This window comes from Lepeophtheirus salmonis, chromosome 1 (assembly GCF_016086655.4).
Source record: "Lepeophtheirus salmonis chromosome 1, UVic_Lsal_1.4, whole genome shotgun sequence".
NCBI classification, from domain to species: Eukaryota; Metazoa; Arthropoda; class Copepoda; order Siphonostomatoida; family Caligidae; genus Lepeophtheirus; species Lepeophtheirus salmonis.
This window is the reverse complement of record NC_052131.2, coordinates 54,766,884-54,793,818: the sequence shown is the minus strand read 5'-3', so window position 1 is coordinate 54,793,818 and position 26,935 is coordinate 54,766,884. Positions and strand designations below refer to the sequence as shown.

The window sequence follows — 26,935 nt, the reverse complement described above, 5'->3', positions numbered from 1 at the left end:
TGACAATTTTTTGACAGAATTAATAAATGGACTTCTCATCCATATATCTTCATATGTTATTTAAAGTGTATAATTTTTTTTTTAATCTAATAATAATTTATTTCATATAATATACAGGTGCTATATTATAACGTATGTAGGGATACTTCTACACCCGCCCGAACAACGCCAGGTAAGCCATTGTTAGAACAATATATAATTTAAATATTAGCAATAAAAAATTCTTATAATTTAAATGATTAATCCCTGTTCATTGTATAACAGCTCCTTCAATCCGAGTTTGAAGCAAGGATGGAGTCGATCCATTGGGCATACAAATAGACTTTAGTGTAGAAAGTTGGAAACTTGCCCATACAATGAGGGTATGTTTCCAGGTATGTCCCAAAGCTGATGAGACCCACGAGATTTTGATCCACGAAAAGTCCACCTCCGGAATCCCCCTACATTTAAAATATGTTTATTGGTACATCATATGGAGTCTAAGGATTCTAAATACTCACCACACATGGATATCCTTCATTAAAGGCTGAGACTGAGCAGTAGGTTGTGTTACCAAGGGTCTTAAAAACCTATAAAAAAATTAATTAAAGGACGTGTATACTAAATATTAGGACTGTATCGGGACTAATACGGGATTTCAAGGACGTCCACCGTATTATATTTTTTAGGTATGGTGGAGCTTGTTTTTTGGATGATTTAAAAAGAGATATCCACAAACTAATTTTTTTAATAATTCACTTTCAGATATAACTTTTTTTTTAAATTCATAGTTATTCTAAAAAAAATTCAAAAATCTACAGCTGTTTACAAAAAATTAAATTTTTTGAAAAAATTTCAAAAATTCATAGCTTTTTCAACGAAACATAAATTTTTTGAGCAACAAAAATTTCAAAAATAAATTTTTTGGAGTAAAAATTCATAGTTATTCACAGAAATATAAATTTTATGGAAAAAAAATATGAAAATTTTTGTTATATTTCAAATATTAAACTTTTGGGAAAAATTGAAAAATTAAATCAAATTTTCTGGAAAAAAAATTTGAAATTTTTTGTTATATTTCAAATATTACATTTTTTGGGAAAAAAATTGAGAAATAAAATTAAATTTATAATATTAAATTTTCGAGGAAAATCAAAAAATTTCTTCATTTGGAAGGGAGCTACAGCCCCAAAAGCCCACAGCCCTGCAGCCGCCCCTGTACTTAAAATTGATCGAGTCCCATCCGGCCTTGTCCTTGTTATTGTTGAATAAATTTATCCCATAATTACTCAAGTAACTATTTTTGTTAACTTAAAGACACTTAAAAGATCCCTTCATAATATCAACATAACGAACTTAAAAAACCAAATAATACCTAAATTTAGTCAATCAGAAGACATGTTAATAAGTCACTAAAACTTTGATTTTAATATTTTTCTATTATTTTAGCTCAAAAAGCACAGATGCAATGATAACAGAGTGAACTAGACAGGGCAATTAGTAGAGTGCAAAAACTCCCCCTAAAATCAAATTGGGTTATGCATCTCAATTTGTTCCAAATTTATGGTTGATTATGCATTTTTACGCCGTGTGTTACTTTAAAAAGGAGTTTTTTCTACCTTCATTCTAATGATTGTTGGTTTGTTTGTACGACATACTCATAGACCCACGTCTCATCACCAGTTATGAGACGTTCAATAAACGTTGTGTTGTTTATGGTACTGTTTTTGTAGAAAATGTAACTATTTTGGTAGAACGACGCGTCTCATACCCAAATTTTCCGTCAAATGGCTCGTGAGAGATGTGAAAGCATTGTAATAAATCCCTTAAACTGGTAAGACGATTTTTTGTCCAATAATTTAGTTCATTGTAAAAAATCGTGGAGCACAAGTGACTGACGACTTTTTCAAGCAAATTGGTGTACAGATCACACTCAAATTTGGCATCATAATGAAAAACAGTATTGTCGACGTAGATTTAAAAATATTTATAAATCCCTTCAGCGTGGGCAATTTAAATTAATAATTTCCAGTACTTTTTTGACAGAATGTTTTTAGACTATAGATGTGGGAACATTTCTCATACGAGATTCTAACCAAACTTCTTAATACTAAATCCATAATCAAGAAACTTTTAATTTTTTGGTGGTGTTTTATATAGAATTTGTTCCATTTCTTTTGATTAAGTTATGGTAAATTGAATAAAATTGTGTCATTTGATGGCTAAATAGTTTTTTATAGAGATTTTGCATGTTCCCCCCCCCCAACGAAGTTTAAGAGTATTATATATGGTCACAGTAAACGGTCATTAAATTTTGAGAGAGCAATTCAATGTAACACAAAAAAGCAAATAAATGCATAATTGACCATAACTTTGGAAGATATTGAGATTCATAAATCAATTATATTGAGGCTGAAGGTTTTGTGGTCTACTTAGTGGTCATTCCAGTTTGTTTATAATTAGTGATGGAACAATTCAAAAAAATTCCTGATACTGATTCCTTAATATTTTAAAAAATTATTAAAAATAACATTTTGCTATTAAGGGCGTCCACAAGATAATATTTATCATGGTTTATAGAATTTAAAAAAAGAAATTTCAAATATACAGAATGATGTTTTAAAAAAACTCAAATATACCATTCGATATTTAAAAAACTTCAAAAATCTACAAATGTAAAGAAAAACTTTTATCTAATTTTCTAGAAAACCCCATGGATATTTAAAAAAATGTAATTTTTGTGGAAAAATATGAAAAATCCATAGGTCTTTACAAAAAAAAATGGGGGTGGGGAATTTCAAAAATTAAATTTCTAACATAAAGTTTTTTTGTAAAAAAAATTCAAATATTAAATTTTTTCGACAAAAATTTCAAAAAACATAGTTATTCCCAAAAAATCAAAAAAACAATTGGCGAAAAAATTAAATTGAAAAATTAAATAAAATTTCAAATATTCAATTTCAAAAAAAACAATTCACATATTCAATTTTCTAGTAAAAAAAACAACCCAAACAACTGCTTAATTTGGAGGGAAGGGCCATTTATTTTTCAATACATAGAAAAGCAATAAATAGTTAGATACCAGTAACAAATAAGAATTGAAATTGAAAATTTAATATTATTTTCGTGATCCGGACTCCAAAAAAATACCCGATTCTCTGATTTCTATTATTATATATATATCCCATCACTATTTATAAATGAGGCTATGAAATTGTAGAAATCCGGCATTGAAAAATGAACGAGTGCACGATGAGTGACTCATTTTGATCACTTGCCCGATTTGGGTAACAAAGTGTGTGCTCAGATAATAATTGTCTCTGAACACTTGTTGATGTCGTGAAGGTTTTTGGAAGATTCTAACGAATCGAATAATGGTTCAGATGAGGCTAAAAACAAATGTAAAAGAATATTTAAAATCGCTTAGGGTTATCAGGCCTTTAAAACGTCCAGAACTTGGAAGCGCCCTCTACACTCATATTATAGTAAAGTACATCAATTTAATAAAGTAAAACTTTGACTATCTTTAAAACACGTAAATTAAATAGCTTTGTCATAATGATATCTGATTACGTCATTTCCCAAAGGTTGTTTTATGGGCTGCTTTAACGTCCCATGCAGATGTATCCTTAGAATTTGGGAAGGTTGTTTTTTAAATTTTGGGACCGATACTCTTTAGACAAATATTACATATTTGTAAACTCACTGTCTCTTGTATAGAACTAAAGCACTCTGTTCCATTCTTAATATGACTCAGCGTTGCTCGATTCAATCTACAATCTGGAAAAAGAAAGGATATTCTTGTAAAAGACAGCATAGAAGAATATAGACTCTTCAAAATCCTGAACTAGCCGTCTATAATTGTACTCAGTCTACAGTTGTCGCAAAAAAAAATATTCCGAGTAAGCCCCGATTCCTCCAAAACTTTTATATACTAGGTATGCGCCTATGAAATGAGACTTCCGGCAATTGGTACCCAGGTGTCGCCAGTTAGACATTATAAACCGGTACAAAAATCTAAATGCTTATTTTGGCATGTGTCAACAATATTAGATTCATTGTTTGTATAGTTTCAGTCAACAGTTTTCTACCTACAAACCGCAATATGTGGACATCATTAATTTTCTGTTACCAATTGAAGAAAAACGCATATCAAGCCCATAAAATACTTGTGGAAGGTTACCGTGGAGATGTTCTAAGCAGAGCACAGTGCTTCAGGTGGTTTGAAAAATTCCAAAGTGGTGATTTTGACGTGAGAAATGAAGAGTGCGGCCAGCCACCAAAAAAGTTTGAAGATGGTCTGACCTTCTACAACCCAATCAAACCGTTCATGGTGATCGCTACCAACAACAATCGGCCGATTTGAACCATGCTATACGCCAAAAAACCCCTAAATATGAAGCCAGATAACACAAGGTAATTTTCCTTGATGACAACGCACCACCGCATCGTTTTATAGCCACCCACCAGCTTGTTGAATCGTGGAAACCTATTGATCATGCGGCTTACTCACCAGACTTGGTGCCTTCTGATTATTACTTGTTTGCATTGATGGATCCCGCACTCAATTTAAAGACATACCTAAATTGCTAGAAAGATGGGAAAATGTGTGGCTAGCGAAGGTGCATACTTTGAAAATTAAATTTTTAACCATTTTTCGTAATAAACGTTCAAAAACTATTAAAAAAGTTTCATTTCATAGGCGCATACCTGGTATTTCGAATAGTATTAGAAACAAACTGAATAACAGTGTGTGTAAAATAATGATAAAAATTTCATTTAGTAACCTGAGGGTTGTGCTGTTTTTGTACATTACTGTTGTTAGTCTGGTTAGGTGAGTTGAACACAATTGCTATCTGGTTCCCCTGTTTCTGTTTAAAATTACAAAGACCAACCACTGTTCTTCTTCTTTATTTCCTTAAAGCCAACTTTATCTCAACATTTATCGGAGCCCTACTTATCATATCATTGGTCAATTTACAACAAATGAGGAAACGATAAAAGAAAAAAAAGTCATGTTCAAAGTGTTATCCAGATTGCCAACTGAAATTGTTATTTTTATTTTACGTATGTACATCTGTATTGAGTAGTTTTTTGTTGTTTTTTTCAGTCTAAAAAAACTGAAAATACTTCAGTCCTATCAGTCTGGCCCTGATTAATTTTGTCAGTTCTAGGAACAGTCCTTCTAGGTCTTTTATTATAACTACATCGACTGAAATTACGTAGTTACTAACAACGTCATTTCAGCTATTGGAGTTCTATGATAACTTGAGATTGGATTGTTGTAGGAGCGTAATGAAAAGGCGGGAGCAAGGCATATGGTATTAATGAATCTAGAAACATATTACTATAAGATGTCTCTTGATGATTTTGATGAAGAAAATCAATAACTGCTATAAAAATAGGAATCTTCTACATTTAAAGTAACATTAGGGCAGCGAAAATATAATAATTATATTTAAATTCATCTATCTATATTTTACCCTTTACATCAAGGATAGACGTGAATGCTTACTTCAGAGGGAAAAGTTAACAAATCAACAAACAAGAAGAAAAATACACGCAACAATCTCTTTTCTTTTTCTATTCGCTAAACTAATTTTTTTCTTAACACAGATCCCTTATTTAATCATAACTTATGATTCAAAAAGACATTTTTTTAGCCTAAAGTAGGAGGTTTTGTAGCTAGGGCTAAGTTCTAGCTATCCCTAATTAATTTATTCGTTTTTATTTTCTTAATTCCTAAGTAGGAGTGAAGAAATTATAAAGATAACTAGGACTGTATGACTGACTTATCAGAACACAGTTGTAGGACGGATCCAACACTAATATTAATTTGTTGTTTTAATCCCAGCTCCAGACAAAGATATTATTTAGTATCGCATACTTTTCGTTGGGTTTTTGATGTCAAAAAATGGTAAGAGAACTATGCTGAGCAGCATCACCTCTGATTACGTCAGAGCCTTCTAATGTTGAGACAACACTGTGTCTGCTTAAAAAAGTACTAAGAGATTGTAGGTTACCCTCTTTTTCGACAACACTATTTGTGGCTACAATGGTACTAAATAATATTGTTCCCTGACATTTAATCCCACTTTGAAGAGGGATATTAAGTAATGTCATAGATTTATGTTTCTAAACTAAGTAGTAGTTTTTCTGTAGGTGTGTAGATGGAGGGTGTAGAAACATAAGCCGTATGACGTCACTAAATATCCCTCTTCAAAGTGGGAATGAAAAGTCCAAGGATGAATTTTACAGAAAATGAAATTACTAGGAATGAAAAGACAGTTGGTGAGTCTTTAGCCCCCCCACAAATTTCATTCAAATAAATTATGCAGCAGGGAAAAAAATATAATATTTGAAATTTTATTTTGCGAATTTTAGTTCCAAAAAGTTTAAATTTTTTTCCCAAACAGTTTATATTATAATTTTTTTTTTACCTAAAATGTAATTTTTGTTAAGAATTAGTTTTTGATTTTTTTGTGAATAACTATGAATTTTTTACAATTTTTTTTCCCAAAATATATAATATTTGAAATTTAATTTTTGAAAGTTTTTTTTTCAAAAAATTTAATTTGCTGTAAATAATTATGAATTTTGTAATTTTAATCTAAAAAACTAAAACCACAAAGCTGGACAGTGAATGAATTTACTGGGAATGAAATAATTAAAGATTAAAATTTGTCCTTTTCTTTAAAAAAAGAAAAGAAAAAAGGTTCTTTTTTCCGACTTGTTCATGATCTAACTCTCAGTCTTGGTCTCAGTTAAGGCATGGTCTTGTACACATGGATAGTAATCTTTTTTTATTAGAATTAAATATAATAATTACATACTGAATTCATCCGACTCCGTGATTCCAAATCCAAGAATTTCAACTATTCATGAAAAGTAGTAATAATTTTTTATGAAGTAACAATTAATATATCAACTTACTTTTTCTGGATGGGTCATTATGAATCATCTTATTTTCAGGTGAAAAGAAAGTCGTGTTGTTTTAACAGGGGCGTCCGCAGGTTTTTGGGTTTTGGAATTTTTTGTAAAAAAAATCAACTGATTTTACTTTTTTTTCAATTTCAAATATTAAATAATTTGGGAAAAAAAATAATTAAATATTATTTTGAAAAAAGTTTCAATTTTTAGGAAAAATATTTTCCAAATATTCCACTTTTTGCAAAAAAAATTCAAAAGTCTATAATAATTCACACAAAATTAATTTTTGTGAAAAAAATTTTAAAAATTAAATTAAATTTCAAATATTACATTTTTTGAGAAAAAAATTAATATAATAAACAAATATTCCTTAATTTGGGAGGGAGCTACAGCCCCCTAACCAACCCTCTGTGGAGACCCCTGTTTAAGATACATATTTTATCGATCAATAATTTTGGAACTTTACCTCATTACTTATACAAGGAAGCTTAATTCCAGGGCCTAATAGATTGGAAAACCAATTAGTATAAATTTAGTCCAAGGCTCTCAAGTCTTATGTAATTAGCGTGAAGTCAAGCATTGCTCCTCCCCAAATTTTTGCAGAATTATTCTCCTATCTGTGAAATTTTAAATGTCATCATTCCCCAGAAAAAAAATCAATATGCTTTTACTTAAAAAAAGGGTTATTCGTTCATATTTAATTTCTTTTAAAATAAATAAACTCTTACATTTAAGGGAATTTTTGTCTTTTTCAAAAATAATTATTTGTCAAATTTGGTATTTAGAAAAAAAAAACTTTTTTGTCAAAATTGTCAAAAAAAAACAACCTTTTCAACAAAAAAGTATGACAAATTGTCAACAAATTTGTGATATTTTTATGAAAAAAAGAACTATTCATTATATTTAAATAGTCAAACATATACCTATATAAAAAATCAGCCCTATGAGATTCATAAATCACATTTTTTTTTTTAATTCTGTCATTCTAATATCAAGCCTATGATGGTCCTCTTTTATATTGAAAGTTATGCATTCGACTATTTAAATATAATAACTGTGGGGTTTTTTTTCATAAAAATATGACAAATAGTAGATAAAATGGGCTTATAAACTTATTTTATCTCATTGTAGTAATTTCTCAGTTCTTACAACCCATTTATAGCAGGCCCGCTTAAGCCTTTAATTTTATTATAATAAGTATTATAATGTCAGAACCATAGAATTCTAAGCCTATGGAATGATCATAGATTAAATTAAGTTTGTTTTTCTTTATTTCTCCTCTTGCCAATCAGTGGGCTGAAGGGACTTGAGTACCCCCCTCCAGGCAAAATTTTTTTTTGTTATTAACCAGAAAATTATCACTTTGCAAGAATGTGGTAAATGGGATAAGGGGTCGAAATTATTATTTTTTCTTTTAAAGAGGTCATTTAGTCCATTTCTGGCCGGCCGATTAAACTTTTCAAAATTAAAAAATCTGTCCCGTACTCCTTTCATATTCCCCACATGTGGGCATAAATTTTCTACGTGATTATTTCAGATCTCTGGTATTTTTAAAACTTATTTAAGAACATGAGAGTCAGGCTGAATCCCTTCACAAAGTAAGATTAAAAAATCTGACAGCAAATTGATTTCAAAACTTGAGAGCCCTGTATTCAACGAGGATTTGGCCCTACTGTTCACTCTTCGCTCCAATTTCAAAAGAGCAATATCATGCTTAAAGACTTTGTCAAGTACTTCCTTAAAGTTGTAGTGGCAATGCACATCAGTGACCTGTATTGAGGTATCCTTCTGTGTTTATATGTATAAGTTTTATATTTGTGGTTGCAAATATAATTTTTAACATGTAGAGTGGGGACCCAAATCTTGCAGTAGCATATAATTACAAGGTAACATTACGCCACAAAACGACAGCTGGATCAAAAATAAGTATGTTTTGTTTTTATCCCATGTCTCTAAGTGTAAAAATGTCGAAGCATCAACTAAAAAAGGCAACGAGTGTCTGATCTTCACGGGTCCGATATCAATGCCAAAAAGGGTGCAGAGACCGTTGGCATCTCCATCCAGACTATCTAAAGCATCAAGAAGTTACCGTTATACCTCCATTAAGCTTATGAGAACCCAAACATGTCCAGCAACAATATGGTGGATTTCTGACCTGCATCTGTAAACCACCTAGACTTTGAAGTTTAGGCTCTCTTGGTGAAAAATGTATGCCGCATTACTCATCCAAATTTGGAGCTGTTATAATGACAGCGTGGTACGCCATAGACATGACTTTCATCGTCAAGAGCTGCCAATCTGGTGAGGCTGTTATTGCTTCTTGAAGGAGAATATGCAGAATAAATACAGGCAAAAAGCCGGCACACAGTTATAATTTACTTATATCTATTACGCAAATTTTGAGAGGTTATGAGTGATGTTTTTTTTTACAATTTGCATATGAGGGATGTTGTAGAGCATATTCCTAGCTGTCGATTGAGTTCTTAGCAATCGACAGCAAATTATGTGTTCTACAACATGGCTCATAGGAAAATTGTAAAAAAATGACTCTGGACCTCTTAAAATTTGCATAATAAATATAAGTAAATAATAAAAGTTTGCCCCGTAGGGTTTGAACATATCACAAATAGATTTTGAGTTGTCTTTTCTTGATTCCATAAAAGATTTTTTGGTTTTTTTTTGTAATTTAGTCATGATACTGCAAGTTTTGGGTCCTCACCCTGTACCTACTCACATCCTCGAAGATATCTTCTTTACACAAGTCAATGTCTGATGCATAAACTGAAATTGAAATATAGATATTCAAAATAAGCTTAGAGTTACGTAAAAAATAGTTCATTATTTTTATTGAATCTCCAAAACCTCTCATCCGAAAAGAAAGGGGGGAAGGCCCAAAATCTGTTAGTTGTTAAAAATTTATCAATTCTTGCATAATAATGGAGTTTTTATTTTTTTTGTTTTTTAAAAAAGAAAAAAAGTAATTTTTATACCTACTTTGTGTGTCAACATATTAAAAAAATCTGATTAAATAACAAGAAAATTCCAATATACTTTTTTCTTCCTACAGCTCAAATTTCATAGATATATTTGAGTCAAGTATATCCTTTGTATTCAAATTTCTATGATATGATGAGATACCAAAGAATGGTATCATATATTTTAGAAGCTTAATTTGATTTAAGAGCCTTATATTGCTCCTTTCAAATACATATAATTTATCAATTTCTCATTATTTTATTGTGATGATCAATTGTGTGTACTTAAAGTGTAATATGCGTCACACTCAAAGGCTTAATAAGAACAGTTTGATGATATATATTGAAGATGTATCAATTGCTCGAAGTTATTAAACATCGACAAACAGACAAAAATACTGACAAACTTGCCTTAATAAAAACTATTGTTAGATTTCCGTTTGAAAAACATAAGCCAGTCTTAGATAGTTATGATTTTTAGTAGATTGAACTATTCGGTCCGGACCGGTTTTATAGAAAAATTCAGTCTAGATTGGTCCTCAATAAAAAATTGGTCTAACAAAAAAATCAGTCCGGATAAGCCTCATTTAAAATTCGGACTAGACGGATTCTATAGAGTAATTGTTGATCCAGAGTGTGTTTGAAAACTGTGAACATTGATCTAAAATAACTCCAAATGGAGTCAAATGTGGTTTATAAGGCCTATATGTACAACTTATAAATTAGGAAATGTCAACGATTTGAAGGCAATTAAATTTCGGTCTACAGTCTGAGTTTTGAACGTAATATAGTACTCCCCTTTTATTTTATTTCTTTATGTGACGTACTGAGCTACACACGCTCGTTGCTACATTGTTATTTTTCTGGTAGTCACAAATTTCCATATGTTAAGCCCACACTCAAAAATGACGCCAAAATACACACAACCCAAGTTTGCTTTATTATTATGGATATTCAATGAAATACTTTCCATTTGTACTTTGGGCATTTTGGGCCTAAAATAATAAAAAATTATGCTCAAACTACTCACTAGAAAAAGCCACTCCCCCTTCTTGGATATGTTTTAAACCTCTCTAGTTATAAATAATTATAATCTGTCACCCCTCTTTGAGTGGAGTTGAAAAATCATGGAGACAACTCGTTTCGAACTGAGTCGATAATTGTTGGAGTCCACACAATACTTAAAATAGAAATAGTTCTGTAATTTTAACCCCACCTGAGATGGCACTGGGCTTCGAATGGCAAACACAATGCCCTGATGTTATGACCCAATTTAAAGTTATGAGGGATCCAGAACATGTGATCAACTGGGATATTCTGGTATGTATGTTCACCATCCAGGAAAAATTTCTACGCTCCACTGGATCCCCATGGTAGATCCTATTTTCCACCCTTCCACATCCTTCAACTCCTAAGTTGAGATAATACGTATTATGAAGTTATTGATCTATTTTTTATTACCTTACTAGATAGAACACTCTGTTTTGCCCAATGCTTTGGCTTGGAAAAGTGGTATCTTACATTTAACTTACCTAAAATATAAAAAAATGAAAAGTAAGTAACTTAAGTCGGTTTCAGAAGTAAAAGAGTCTATTAATTATAAATATATGTAAATCCCTTGGTCCTTTGAAGTAATGTTACTTTGAAGGTACTAACGAGCGTAGTGTTGTGTCGGCCATTATTTAGAACTGAAGAAGGATACATTGTAGAAGATTGTCAGCAGCTTGTACTTTTTCGAAAGCCAAGAAAGGGACACGTGATAGTTGAAATTATATTATCGCAACCCTTTAATAATAAGGAAATAACTTTACTAAGCAAAGAATATATTATTTGATTAAGAGGAGATAAATCTGGACTCAACCGATCACAATTGCTGGAATAAGTTTCCACGTAGGAATAGACAATCATTTGAACGTGTACGGTACCAGGTGGTCCATTGAACTCTGAACACTTACTAATTCAATAATTAATAATTGTTGAGTGATTGAAATTAGTTCATATTTCGGTAAATTAGAACATAAACAATTATTTATAAAACGAAATAACCCGAGCTCTCTGGCTTAAGTACAAGTCAAGAAAATGACACTTGAACGTGATTGACAAATTTCCTTTCGCACAATTCAAGCAGTTGTTGTCTCCAAGATGCCGTCAGCAAGTCTGAAACATTGGAGAGGAAGAAGGGCTCTGTCAAAAAGGCCATACTGGACCTGGAAGATTGAAACAAAACAATCCTAGCCAATCCCCTGAAGTCCATGAGGGCCCATGCTCTTGGTGATATGGACTACCAAATTTGCATTAGTATAAATGAAACTAAATAGGTTTATTGTTTTTATTTAGCTGCTTATTACGTAATAGTGCATTAAAGGGATAATATTATTAATAAATTCCTACACCTTCTCCTCAGGACACCCCTGAAATCATTGCAAAAATTCAAAATTTTGCACACTCTGGCTGCACCTCCTACAAATTGGGGATTTGGAAATTTCAGAGACGTCCATTGAGCTTACGTCTTCTTGTTTAGATGACTGGTAGTTTTCTACCCATTTTCATTAAAAAAAAAAGGTTACCTGCATCTCATCCTCTCCCATCGTTATTTTGTGCGTCACAAATTTCGGCAAAGAGATATATTTATTATGTTACAAAACATTTATCAGTTTAGTAACTAATGCGTATTACCACATATTTCTCTACATTGTATTTTATAATTACTATTTAATCTGGATTTGCACAACCAATTTAATACATTATCAAGTGCAATAAAATGACGAGAGAGAAAACCATATATATATACCATCTTCTAATAGGTTCAACAATTAGGAGGAATTTAGTATGATTGTAAGATGACGTCATTTCTTCTCACATGTGAAAAATAATAAACTCTAGAATGAATATTAAAGCGTATACTAGGGTGTTAACTATCCACCGTCGAATTCTCCGATTTCGAGATAGACAGAGAAAGTATGAAGTGCAGACTGTGGGTAAACTTATACAATGTACGCTTGAAGACTATTATTATGTCTTAGATCAAACCATGTTTATGATATACACCATGGAGCACTTTATACAATGATCCCGGTAACTCGTTTTCATACATTCATAGATACCGAACGACAAACTTTGCTTTATTAATATAGTTATTATATTACCTTAAATTAATTTTTGTGGCTGATCTAATGAAACGTCATGACAGCCAAGTTGTTTTCCTCAAAATATTATCTAAATTATTAGAGTTACCTTGTTGATTATTGTTTTTGTTTTTTTAGCATGCTTAAAATCCACGGGATTTTCATCACCAGTCACACATATCCTACATAACAAAGTTATACAATAACACTTGTACGACTAATGTTTGACTTCCACCACACAAAAAAGTGTTACAACTGCCCACAATCTTCCATACTATTTGTCCTTAAAAATGATGGTCTTGTGGTCAACACTCAAATAACTACGGATATATTTCTTATCATAAATGGTTTTATAATTAATTTACAATAGTTTAAATTCTTCAATGACTTTAGAATAATGTTCTTCCTTTGTTTGAGGATTAAAATGTCTTGTTGTTTCATAATAGCTCACTTCATCGTAATAATCAATCAATATAATGGTTTGAGAACGAGTTCCATAGCTTCTACCCTTATAATTAGAATGAGTAATATAGGGGCACGCGATATATTTATCGTTCTTCATGAGGAAGTCATCGCTATATTTCAATTTCTCAATTTCAGGGTCTGGAAAATATGAGTATCTAGTTCCGAAAATATCATATAAATTTCTTATAATATTCTCCTTGTTCTGTACGGTATTGTGCTCCTCGATGAATTCCATTATTTCTTCATCCATGGCCATTGTTTTTAGGAAAGGACGTCGTAGAAAATGATTACCGAGGCAAGAGTGATTATTCGTAAGCTTTCTAGGACCGTCTCTAGTTGCTAGCAATCTATCTGTACTAAATAAGTAGATATTTAGTTCATTGCATATTATATATTTTAAATTACAGAAATGGGGAAAAGTCCTCCAAGGGGTCATACAATTATGACGTCCAGTTGACAGGGGGTAGCAATTTAAAGATTTTTTTGGATTGCATGTGATATTTCAGGGTCCACTACAGTGAGAACTGACCACTTAGAGTAAAAATTTAGGACGTCCAATTTGTGGAGGGCTGGAGGTATCAAGTTTTGGACAAACAGAGACAAGGGGGAACAAGGGTCAAAAATTGTACTTTTTTCCGGACTTCATAAATGTATGACCACCTAATTTAAGTCCAGTCTCAAGTCTTTGCTCACAAGTCCAGGTAGAGAAAGGACGGGCCTTGGATCCAGGTATAGTGTAAGTAAATTATTTAATATCCAAAAAGATCTGAGACCTGAACCGGCTTCGGGTAATCGAAATTTTCCAGACAATAAAAGGGTCCAAGGGATTTTCTTAATCTTAAAAAGTTTAAAGCATTATTGAATAATTAATCCTAGATTTAAAAACAGATATTATGTATATCGAAAGAAGCTTATCCTGATTATTTCTACCTTTTAGTCCCAGTCCACAGAAAAAAAAATATGTTAAAAAGAGTACTTAATGTATTGATGACCAAATTTTTAAAAACTGTCGACTCACAAGTCTTCAAAATATGAACTCAAGTCGAATCGCAAGTCTTGAGTCCGAATCCCCATCTCTGTAAAAGCATAACAATATCAACTATATTTTTACCATTGAGTCCTTGTGCACAATAAAACAATTCATAGGAACCGGTTTTGGCATTTTGCTCCATGAGGATCAGATTGTACGGCTTGTAGAGAGTCCCACTGGAGGTAATATCTTTCATATAGTCCATGGGTGATTTAAACCCCTGGAACTGAAAATTAAATATAAGGAAGAAGTAAAAAAAGTTATCACCTTCAAATAGTCTGTAACGAGACTCCCTCGACTTGCGAGATGTTTAGCCCCTTGTCCTTCAAAAATATTCGTCAAAATCCCAATTCGTCCTTTCTTATTCATCCCGCACCAAGTTCCTCCTCCATGGATTTCACAAAATGTATCTCGACCACAAAGAATCCCATCCTCCCATTCTGCGGGACTAGTGGTTCGATCAAAGTATTCATCTCGATTCATGATGAGTATTAATTTGAATCGTCCAGGAGAAGGAAATGGGTCCGTGTAGCAAAAAAATAAACACATGATATTAAATTATCTTAATCAGTGTCAATAAATATATATATATAAACCACTTGACGCATTGATAAACGTTTTGATGATGTAATGATCAAATACTGAATATTTAAAATGCTTCTCAATAACTCTTAGCGAAATCTACATTTATATTTGGGCTTATCTACAAGATGTCATTATATCATCCATCTATAAGACGTACATTACTGAGAGTATCATTACACACACACGTCAAGAACCAAATATTATATTTCATAATTTAAGAAGAATAAAAACGACGTAGAGAATCGGAATATTTGAAACTTGTTTTGCATCGGTCAAAATTTAGAACTGAAGACTGGATTCCCGCGTAGTTAAGTTTCGATCCGGTCCCGTTCACTCCTGCAGATCAGTCCTAAAACTTATAAAGTTTGGCCCTTGATGATGTCACGCAACTTTATTTTCTCCATTTCTTTAATCCGTTCTTATGAGACAGTACGTACTACCGACATTAGCGTGTTTTGTTTTTCTATTTTTTCCGAATTTCAATTCCAACTAGTTCGAAAAAGTTTTCATATGGTAAAAAAATAATTTATGCAAAATTGAGTAGTTCTATGACGTCATCTTTAGGTTGCACATCTCGATTAGCGATCCAAAGGATACAAATGTAATTTATTTAATTAATAAAGATTAAAATTCTGCATTATTTTGCATTTATTAACTTTGACAGACTTTATTCTGACTTATAAAAACATTTGTTAAGTTTTTTCCTTCTAATGCTACCTTATGGATCAAAAAGAGAGAATAAAATAAAATAATTTGGATCTTTACACTATGAAAATGTAAAAAAGGGATGCGCGCTATACGCGGAGCATCAAATTTTCCTTACTTTTTTTTTCTTTTTCTGTTGCATAGGACAATTTCAGGGAAAAAACAAAATTATACTTTTTATAGGTTAACAAAATGCCAATCAGTATTATTTCATACAAAATAAATAAAAATGTTTATTTAGTATATATATTTACTAAGCGAAGAGATTTTGTCTTTTTCAAAATTTCATTGAGATGTGCAACCTTAAGATAACCTAGTAGGACAATAGAATTTTGCATCGTTAAATTTCATACCATATGAAAAATTTTCTACAATAGCTGTAAACCCTTTTTTAAAAGTTGAAAATCGAACCCCTGATTGGACCGGTCCGAAGACTGAAATAAACCGAATAAACATGGACTAATACAACACTATTTGCAAAAATAGATAAGTTCCTACATTACATAACATTTAACCTATTAGTAATTTGTACTTTGTGTAACAAAATTCACTATTATGTTATTGGATTTACCCAAAAAAAATCACACAACGTAAAAGCAACACGTAGTTTAAAGACATAACAACTTTCGCTGTTCCATTAATTGTTGCGTACATGAAAACACCTTTATACTTTGATTGTACTTCTTTCCACTTGAGGGACTCTTTATTAATTACTAGCGGTAGTAACCGGAATTGTCAGGGCCAAAGACTCATTTTGCTTTAATAATAAAAGATATATAAAGGATCTCTCAATCAATCTTAAAAAGACACAAATTCTTTCGAATTGTTATCGTGAGTTGAGGGTTTCGTTTGGTGAACTAAACATCACTCGCTCTGCTACTCTACTTTGCATTGGGGTTTCTGTAGATTCTTTGGAAGCTACGAAAATAAATAAAATTTGAAATAATCGATTCACTAAAAAAAAAGTGTTATAATTTATAGTATCAACCCTTTACCTCTATACGAAACGTTTGAAAGAATGGGATATAGATATACTCCAAAGGATCTTCCATCTACTAAGATATACACCCTTTTCCAGTCAAATAGACCATGAAATAACCAAGATAAGAGATGTTCTAGTATGGGGTAACTCAAAACCATATTCTTCACGACCCAGAGTAGAAGCTTCAGTATTAAATCAGTGTGCAAGTCCTTGAACTTCTCTTGGATTAAAAAAATAATTCCCAATAAAGACTTTTAGCCGATGAATATTAAAAACAGATTCTTGAAGGATACGGGGGTTTTCTGAGAGGATTGCCATGGGTCCGTTGGAACTATTAAAAAAAAAAATCTAGACACTATTGGAAAGGAACGGGTTCGTCTTGGGATTTGGCATTATACATGGTCCTACCTGTACTAGGAACCAACGAATTAGTCAACTTTAATTAACTAAAGTTCCTCAAAGAATATAATATTAACTCCGTTGGTTAATTTCAGATCCAGAGGGAAGTAAAGATTAAAAATCAATCATATATTGCTGTTAAGAGACACTAGGATATTCTTTGCAACAAAATGACACCTGACAAATGTACATAGCATTAGAGAGCTTACGAAATAAGACAATCCGTGTAGTCTTGATGAAGGGCCTGATCACAGGTGTCCAAGACAAATCGTAAAGAGAAGACTTGGACTCAATATGAAGTTGGTACAACTGGACCCATTAAAAGTTATAAGGAGTCTGTTCAGTGACTCACAGCAAAAATGATTGCGGTATTGAATTGCCACATTCTCTCTTTTTATTCAAATAAACCAAATGTTAGTGTAGAGGTGCGCTTATGTTATTGGTGTAAATCAGTGCTGGAGACGTCTTTCCATATTCTATTTTACAGACCCAAAATAATTCCCCTCTTTGGAATGGTGGAGGGTCTGATTTTTGTAGCGTTTATTACGGGGTCCTGAGTCCCTCTGACTGACTTATTGCAACATCCCTCAGGAATCACGAAGCTTTTAAAATTGAGTTACTGATCACAAAAGTCTGTATATAATGAAGGTTTGTGAAATAAAAACTCCATCATGCCTAGAAATTCTTGTGCCCCAGGAGATAGACAAAGTAAAGACTTTGGAAGATTCGGGGTTCCCCTCAAATAACCAGATGTCCCTAGGTCCTGTAAACTAATAATTACTTTATCTCAAGCTATTATTTCAACTCTTGTTTCCAACGGCTTGCTTCACCCCACCCCCTCTTTTCGTCTTTAGTTTACACCATGATTTATGTATTAATATTGTCAGTGTGTCTGTTTATGTACTCTATCATGGACGTCTTGAGCACTTGAACAACAGACTAGAAAACGCAGCTTAGAAGATGTCCACTAATATTTTATTTTTTTAAATAAATATATATTAATACGGGTTTTCAATAGCTAAAATCTATAAATTGTTGAAATACAAATTTTTGCCCATCACGCTGAAGAGGATTTGTGAAATTTTGCAAATAATGCTTGCAAATTTGTGACCTTGATCACACACTGTATCAACTATTGCTTCGATTGTAGTTTCTGAGCTCTTTCTTGATTCTTTGTGGTGGATTTCTATGATATGAAAAAAGGTAAAGTGTAGTGATGATTTAAATCCTAGACGGTTCAAGGGAAGACTGAATTGTTCTTTCCTTTAGAAGCAATTATGTATTTTTTTTAAATTGTATACAGAGTCAGGGATGAGATGAACTTCTCTATTGATGTTGTGAGGAAGAGTAATTGAAGTTTGGAACTCACCACCACAAACAAATGAGTGAAGAACTTCCTATTGACTGGTTGGTCATAAGCTAATACGGCCACAACAATAAATCCAATTTGATAGAGGGTTATCATAATTGGTGTATATTTGCTGTAGAGGAATTCATTGTTTAATTTGGGAACCGGTAAAAGTGGTACCACATTCATGTAGTTTCCAACAACGGATTTGATCATACATGTAAGGACCGTTTTAGTTGTTTGGTTGTTCTCGCAGCCCATGAACTTACTTCTACAAAAATCTACTCTTTCTTTGGGGTAGACCTAATCGATTATAAAATTGACAATAAGCTCTCTGTTGTTAATGTGTTTGACCCTCGTTCCAAGATATTTAACTATAGATGACGGTAGTCCAATCTATACGGTAACTGCAGTGGACATAGTTGTAAGATGCTTAGGACATGGTACTGTAAGGCAATTCGATTTGAAGATTTTATCATAGAAGGCCGTACTAAAATTTTGCCATAGAAGACAAACAGAGAGAAGACAATGTGAAAATCCCCATTGTTGGGTTTCTTGAAGAATAATGTCATCTGTTCTATGATGGAAGATAATTTTGAAGATGAATTGGCTCCAAGTGTGGGGATGCAAGTAGTTTGTTCAATAAGGTCATGATGATTTCATAATTCTCTTCATTATTCAAGAACTCTTTTGATCCTAAATACGCAGCAATGTTGATTCATTCAGTTACTGATTTGATGAAATTAGCCTTTATGGCAAGGCCATGGGAAACTGAACTATTGCTTAACGTATCATCCCCATGAAAAATTCGAAATGTAAGGTTTTCTTGGATTTCGAGACTAGCCTTATTATCAAGACCCCTACCTTCAGTCGCGTCCAGCTTAACAAGGGCCAATTTGGGGGATTTAATTAGTATAATTCCCGACGGTAATGTTTCAAGTAACAACTTATCATAAAGCTCGTTAACGGTTAGTGTATATTCTTCCACCAAACATATTGAGCTGCAAGGCTTGTTGACACTCATTTTCGAAGTGGAGTCGTGGGCCACTAGTGGATGCTCGGGTGGGTTTATGAAGAGTCGGAGGAGAAGAGAGGTAGAGCGAAAGGTTTACCCTTACTGAAGGAATAACATCCTTTTTCAATCTCCTTTAACCTTTTGCCCAAAGCTAGAACCTGTGTTTGTGCTTGTGCCCATCACACCCCTACCTTAGTTCATGTTGCCGATTAAGTTGACTAACACTGCTCTGTCTTCGGCCAACGGAATGGGTAATATAATCCGATTTCGTGAAATGATGGCTGTGCAGTCTTGAATTCTTAGTAATTTTTTAATTTATTTTGAGATCCACTTTCTATCTTGGAACAGCCTGTTCCATTTGGATTCAAGTTCCAGATTTGGAGACGCATTGAAACCAGAAAAACTATGGTATAGGATCTTAGGATTCTTGGGGGTGCCGTCATAACCTCGACAGCATCTGGGAGCACAGCACTTCCATCCCATCGCCTTAAGCTTAAGAGTCACGATCGGAATCCTGAGGCTATAAGTATAGTCTCTTTCACTACTGAAAACAGTGTATAAACATTTTTTTAAACAAGCCATGTCTTGAAACCGGCGTGCTATTTTATTCATCTGCATGTATTCCAGAAAGCTCGAAATTTCCATTACTCTATGTAAAGTGGGGATTGAGGACAAATAGTCTGTGAGGGAGAAAATATATTGAATAGCCTTAAGGAAAATATTTGGTATCAAAACTTCCAGATGCACCTTCTCACCCTCTTTTTTTGCGACTGGCTGGCCTTGCGCGTAACTACTGAATACTTTTATCTAGGCTTGGGAACGTACGTTCAATGAATGGAGTACTGAATAGAGCAGATTTTTTTTTTTTTAATGATGAACGCTTCAAATGAAATTTTATCAAAGTTGTACCCTGTTCAAGTTCGGCAGTTTTATCGGTCCCGATCTGTGTTGAGCTTTATTGGTATCGGTTCTTCTTTATACAGGTTCTGTTTGGTAATAGGCACTTAAAACAAATGGTGTCCCTAGAAAATTTGTGCCCAGGAAATTATATTAGATACAAACAGGCCCGCAGAGTTCCAAGTTCCAGCAAGGACCCAAAAACTAAGGTTACTTAAGACAATGTTTTTCCAATGGTAGGGAGTGAAGGAGGCTAGGGGGACTGCAGGAAAATGCAGAATTGAGGATTGCTTTCAGTCTATATACATAGTACATATTTTTTGTATAAAATGTATTAGTGTAGGGTGGTTTTGGCATAGTAAAGTTTTGGAAACCTTGGCTTAAGAAATATTATGGTTATTATATTACAGGCCCCGACAAGCTAAGTAACGGACTTGATTCCATAATCTCTGTTATTTACACCGTCTGGTACCTAACACCACTTTCCTAGATCCACAAGAGGCCCTTAGCTATTTGGAACTCAGATACAACTGTATTACCCTGGCATGTAAATAAAATCATTGGAAAATGCTACAATTGCAAAAAAAAAAACTCAGAAAATTGACTTATTGAGTAAAACTAATTTATCTTTAATAATATAATTATATTTCATTATATATTCTATATAGGCGATTTCGGTTGTCGGTTCCGATTCGAGCAGTTCAAGAACCGGAGCCGATTCAAATGGTAGAACTACAGGGAGCGGGGATCAAATTGCCGCCTACTTTAAACCTTGATAAAAGTTTAACGACATTATCAAATAAAAAACCGGTTACCAAATAGGAAAGCTATTCTCGTCAGCTGACGATACGTAGTTCAGTTAGCATCATGCCGTCATCATATGAGGAGATAAAGAGCTATAAGTGGAACGAGGAGCTTTCGAGGTCAGCCGTAGCCATGGCATTGGTTAATAATGAAGGTGAAATCTCCAATTCAACGATTGCTTCAACCTTAGGAGTAAATTCACGGACTCTTCAGCGTATCCATAAGAAGCTAGAGGACACCTGGGATGTTGATGCCACCATAAAGAGGGTACTCAAGGAGGAGTGTGCCGACAGATAGGTCAGGGACACCGACTTTGTCGACAAGGTGAAGAAGATGGTTGAGGATGACCCTACCAGGTCCATGAAGGCCATAGCGAGGGATCTGGGCTGCCATGAGAAAACAATAAGGGACTGTGTATCTTAGGATTTAAGGTGCAGGAGCTACAAGATGCAGGTGGGCCAGATCTTGACCCAGAAGGCAAAGGACAACAGGCTGAAGAAGTCAACAAAATTGCTCAACAAGCTCAAACGCCCAAAGCAGCCCGGGATGCTGTGGTTTTTCTCTGATGAAAAGAATTTCTGTCAAGATCAGAAGGTCAACAAGCAGAACAACAGGTGGATAGCCACCTGCACCAGCCATGTGAGGAAGGTAATGAAGACCAAGTTCCCTGCAATGGTCATGGTGTTCGGGGTGGTCAGCAGTGAAGGTCATATTATGCCTCCCCACATGTTTGAAACGGGTCTAAAGGTCAATACAGAGGTCTACCTGGATTTTATGGAGAAGGTGGTTCTGTCCTGGATCCAAGGGGTGGCTGGAGACAGGCCCTGGGTGTGGCAACAGGACTCAGCACCCTGCCATGTGTCCAAAATCTCCATGCAGTGGTTAACAGAGAACTGTTATGACGTCGTAACCAAGGATTTGTGGCCTCCTAACTCTCCCGACCTTAATCCTTTGGACTATTTTGTCTGGGGCTATGTCGAGAGACATACCAACAGACATCCCCATAGGCACCAAGGACATCAAGGAGGTATTCGGCAACATGGACAATGAGATGGTCAGAAGAGCCTGCGGCCGGTTCAGAGGCCGTATTGAGGCCGTTATTGATGCCAACGGTGATTATACCGAATGAATGGCTACTCTATACCTATATGCTCGTCATAATTTTGATTTTCAATAAAAAAGTTAAAAAATGTATATTTTGTGTTGTTTTTTGTAGAAAAATATTTTGGCGACAATTTGATCCCCGCTCCTGTATAGGGCACAACCTTGAATTTCAGTGTTTCCTTCCAATAGTGTTTAAAAAAATTAAAGTTTATATAATTTTTTTTTTTTAAATATAATTTAAAGGGCTGATAAAGCAAAGGAGAGAGGCCAGAAATCGGAAAAATTCTCGTCGAGCCATTGCAACGATTCCAAGCATCATTACTGAGGCTGGGAACTTAGTCTGGTTGACTGGGGAAACCTCATTGACCGCCAGGCGAGGTAGTGGTCGTTTCGTATAATTTATCGACTAGTCAACGGTCCAGTTTTTCTTGTCTTATTGCTGTACTGGGCGCCAATCAAATCCACTATATTTTTCCTTCCATTTCGACAATGAATGAACGGATGCTAGTCAGTTGTAGCTCATGTGAATGCCAATATTCGCTGGATAATTGTGTTTAAAAATCTTGAAACATAGTTCTCAAATGAGGCCTCCCTGACACTATCACAGTGGAACTTGCAATGTTTATGGTACTACATTATAATCGGAACAAAGAACGGAACAGAAATGATTGTTGAACGCTGAACGAAAAAAATATATATTGAACAGAACACTGAATGGTACAACAAAATAGTGGAATGCTTACAAGCCTGCTTTCAATAATTCATATAACGTGTTCTCTCCTTTAAAAAAATGAATGAATAATAATTGAAAGTTTGATAATTTAGTTTTATATGAACAGGGTTGAGTATTTTGTAATGAAAAAACGAGCACAAGGAGAAGGCGAGAGCAAAATATATGGTACACCTGAATTAAGTTCCTTGTTACTATTAGGAGTATGATATTAGAAATAGTATGGATCTTGGACCTGGGACGGGATAAATAAACTAGCCTTATCTGGAAAGATGCTAAATGCAAGCTGGCTTTGGGTATGCGAAATTTTACAGATTACAGAAAAGTTCTAAGGGATTTATAGAGTAAATACACACTCACACGAAACTACTCAATACAATAATACTAAATTATGTGAATCTGTTGTGTTTCTTAGCTGGTCCGTTAATTTTTAATCGGCATTATAAAGAAGTAATTTTCTTTTCCTTAGCAGTTGTCATTATTATTTAATTCCTAAGTAGTGAACAACCTTTCCTAAATATATTCAATTATATTCAAAAACTGATTGAATAACTGGACTTATCTACAAGACGTAATTGTATCATCCATTTAAAGGTTACATATTATAGACAGTACCGTGTGGGTGTAAGGTACTGTCTATAAACCAAATATTATCTTTTAATATTTAAGAAGAATAAAAACGATGTAGACAAACAAGATATTTGCAACTTGTGTTGTGTTGTGTCGGTCGATATTTAGGACTGAAGACAGGGACGTCCGTAGAATTATATTTGGAGGGGGAGGGGAGGGGCTTGGTTTTGAGAATTTTTTGGAAAAAAATCGCTGAACATCTCGATTAAACATTGAAAGGAGACAAATAACAATTATTTCGCCAATAAGGATTAAAAATCATTATTTTGCATTTATTAATTTTGATAAACATTATTCAAACCTATAAAGCTAACCAATGGGCTATGGATCAAAAGAGAGAATAACATAAAATAATTTGGACATTTCCTTTATGAAAAAGTAAAAAGAGGATGCGTACTATACGCAGATCATCAAATTTTCCTTACTTTTTCGTCTTTCTTTGTTGCATAGAACAATTTTAGGGAAAAAACTTATTTACACTTTTTATAGGTTAAAAAATGCCAATCAATATTATTTTATACAAAATAGCTAAAAATGTCTTTATAGTAACTATATTTACTTTACAAAGAGATTTTGCCCTTTTTTTCAAAATTTGATTGAGATGTGTGACCTTAAGATGACCTAGTAGGACAATGCAGTTTTGCATAGTTAATTTTCATACAATACGACAACTTTTCCACAATAACTGTAAACGAACTTCCAAAAAGTTGAAAATCGAACAGCTGATTGAACCGATCTTAAGACTGGAATAAATAAGGACTGATACAACACTATTTGCTAATATAGATAAGTTTATACATTATTTAATAATTGACCTATTAGTAATTTATACTTTATGTAACTTCATAAGAATAAACGTTCATAAAAACTAGATCATATTTCCAAGTCTGAAAACTTAAAATAATTAAGTAAGAACTCCTTATTCTACCAGATATTCCATTGAAATCTGAACAATTACTATTTCAATAATTAATGATGGTTGAGTGATTGAAATGAATTCAGAGTTCAATATTTAAAGCATGAAGTACAAAACTTGGCTTAAAAAAATAGTTTCAAAATGAAACAACCTGAGCTCTATAGCTTACGTACAAGTCGAGAAAATGACATTAGAACGTCATTGAAGAATTTTCATTCTCACACTCCAAGCAGTTGGCCGTCTCCAGGACCATTGTCTACGCCGTTCGCTCTTAAAGAAAATGACCCATGCCAATTCCCTCAAGTCCATGTGGGACAATGCAAGAGATCTCGGGGTTTCAAACAAGACTGTCTAGAGAGTTGTATAACAACGGTATATTACATAAAAATGAATGAAATATCGAAGGTCTTTAGGTCAACTCATATTTAATAAAACACTAAACTATGAAGTTTGAGATAAGGACTCATTTTTAACAAAGAGCGTGTGTAACTAAAGGTCATATTAAAAAAGAATAGAAAAGGGATGTAAATTATATAAGATAAGAAATAAAGCATGGGATTTTAGATTAAGTTTAGCAACAAGTTGAGTTATTTTCTAGGATTTGTCTGTTCGTCGACGTCTGATAACTCTTACACCCTTACGAGTACTACCACTAATGATACTAATAGTGATGAAAATCGTGTGTTTTTGACAAGGTACTGTATTATAAAAGTGTGTCGCTCTCAACTTTTATAATTTGACAGAAGTAAGCATGCCATTTTGATGACGTCATATATGTATGGAAAACGCTACCCCATACTTGTAATTTGCTCTAAGATTACAAGGAATCTAACTCAAAATGTAAGATTTTCTACTTGCAAACTGGGCCTGGCACTATATAAAGGGGGAATTACATTTTATTTTCATACTATACCCTTGTAGGTTTGTAGTTTGTAATACAGACCAATAATATTTCTACAAGTAATACTTGGATGAATTTTGAAATTTCTACTCACCTGACAATAATCACAATAACAAAATAGCATTTGTATATCCGAAATAAAACCAAATTAATCAATAAGATAATAACTGAGAACTCATAAATAGGGAATTTAAATTTTGAAGAATATCATTGCCACTTGATTATTTTTTCAATCAATACTAAAAAAATACGATTATTGTATTGTTAAATTTTAACTATTGTTTTTACTAAAACAACCTACTGTATTTCAATTTTTTAAATCTAACCATAAAATAAAAGCTGCCTAAACTCAGTATTTAATAGAAAAATTTAATAATTTATTTATTCGTGTTGATATCCTAGATCTTTGCAAGAGTAATATTCCAATATGGTGATAAGTACTTTGGCTGTTTAGAGAAGTTTGAGAATTTCAATGACATTCAAATATTTCAACATAAGCCTACAAAAGTTAAGAGGTTTGTTATATATTTTTATAACAGAAAATCATTTAACAGGTCCAAATAATTAATCATATGTAATAGCAGAGAAGAATATGCTATTCAGACCAAAATATCGAAAAAGAGAAGCAAATTATCTTTACCAGTCTATAATCATGTTCCCCTTATTTTGCAATGCCAAGTGACTCAGTAATAACAAAGCCATTAGGCGTGAGCTTGAAGTGTCCAGCTTATATAATTATCCGTATAGACCGTATATCACAAAGCCCAACTTATAAATGGAATTGATATAAATGTGATAAGGATTTCTGCGTTATATACATCCAGGAAACTGAAGGACTCTTATAAATTGAATTTATTAATTTTTGATTCGAAATATGTTGTATACCAGTTGCAATATCTGTACAAGTTGTAACAACCAAATTGTAAAAGTTCCAATTTATTTATCCTATAATACGTTTTTTCATTATTCATTCTAATTACCAACTGTAATAGAAACTCCCATTTCATTATGGTCCATTAAAATAACATGATTATTATGTATTTATGAGTATTATAACTCTGGGCATTTGGACTTTATATTGTGCCACAGAAACGTTATATTTCATTAATTTGTATTTAAATAGTAAAAAATTACATCATTAATATATAAAAAAATTAAAGTTTTGAAAAAAAAATTCAAAAATCCATAGTTATTCACAGATAAATAAATTTTTGGGAAAATAAATTTGAAAAATTATACTAAATTTCAAATACTACTTCTTTGGAACAAAAATAATTCAAATATAAAATTTTCTAGTAAAAAGCAAAAATTCCTTAACCCCCTTCGGACGCCCTTAATTACTGATTAATCTTTAACTGACTCAAATTAACCCATTTTATACCGCCCTAATCCAAAGAATGAACAGAATAGATTAA

General features: G+C 33.0%; 2 protein-coding genes across 4 annotated transcripts; both read right to left on the bottom strand.

Moving 5' to 3' along the window:
* Window positions 1-73: 73 nt before the first annotated feature.
* On the bottom strand, window positions 74-14,618 carry LOC121132079 (chymotrypsin-like elastase family member 1). The gene is made up of 11 exons (XM_040727526.2): window positions 14,493-14,618; window positions 11,351-11,416; window positions 11,101-11,295; window positions 9,644-9,690; window positions 8,583-8,697; window positions 7,376-7,410; window positions 6,913-6,940; window positions 6,813-6,854; window positions 3,686-3,759; window positions 501-569; window positions 74-440 (listed from the first exon to the last, which is right to left on the bottom strand). The coding sequence occupies exons 3-11, from the start codon at window positions 11,219-11,221 to the stop codon at window positions 270-272; spliced, it is 702 nt and encodes a 233-aa protein (XP_040583460.1). The 5' UTR covers window positions 11,222-11,295; window positions 11,351-11,416; window positions 14,493-14,618; the 3' UTR covers window positions 74-269.
* On the bottom strand, window positions 13,315-15,293 carry LOC121132078 (transport and Golgi organization 2 homolog). Of its 3 annotated transcripts, none has more exons than XM_040727524.2 (3): window positions 14,772-15,293; window positions 14,586-14,724; window positions 13,315-13,825 (listed from the first exon to the last, which is right to left on the bottom strand). In XM_040727524.2, exons 1-3 carry the CDS (start codon window positions 15,051-15,053, stop codon window positions 13,371-13,373), a joined length of 876 nt encoding a protein of 291 aa, XP_040583458.1. In that variant the 5' UTR covers window positions 15,054-15,293; the 3' UTR covers window positions 13,315-13,370. The 3 variants fall into 3 exon arrangements, with proteins under 3 accessions (XP_040583458.1, XP_040583459.1, XP_040583457.1); XM_040727525.2 differs by having other exon boundaries at window positions 13,315-13,830; window positions 14,586-14,730; window positions 14,772-15,270; XM_040727523.2 differs by having other exon boundaries at window positions 14,586-14,730; window positions 14,772-15,202.
* Between the last annotated feature and the right edge of the window lie 11,642 nt (window positions 15,294-26,935).

Excerpts from the sequence above, each read along its gene's own strand:
- LOC121132079 (XM_040727526.2), bottom strand. The coding sequence starts at position 11,221 with ATGGTGAACATACATACCAGAATATCCCAGTTGATCACATGTTCTGGA. Across the intron at positions 8,698-9,643 it reads AAGAAGATATCTTCGAGGAT|AAGGATACCTCAATACAGGT; the intron begins GTGAGTAGGTAC and ends ATATAAACACAG. Across the intron at positions 6,941-7,375 it reads TTCCTTGTATAAGTAATGAG|ATGATTCATAATGACCCATC; the intron begins GTAAAGTTCCAA and ends CCTGAAAATAAG.
- LOC121132078 (XM_040727523.2), bottom strand. The coding sequence starts at position 15,053 with ATGTGTTTATTTTTTTGCTACACGGACCCATTTCCTTCTCCTGGACGA. Across the intron at positions 14,731-14,771 it reads TCGTTACAGACTATTTGAAG|TTCCAGGGGTTTAAATCACC; the intron begins GTGATAACTTTT and ends TTTAATTTTCAG. Across the intron at positions 13,826-14,585 it reads TTGTGCACAAGGACTCAATG|ATAGATTGCTAGCAACTAGA; the intron begins GTAAAAATATAG and ends TATTTAGTACAG.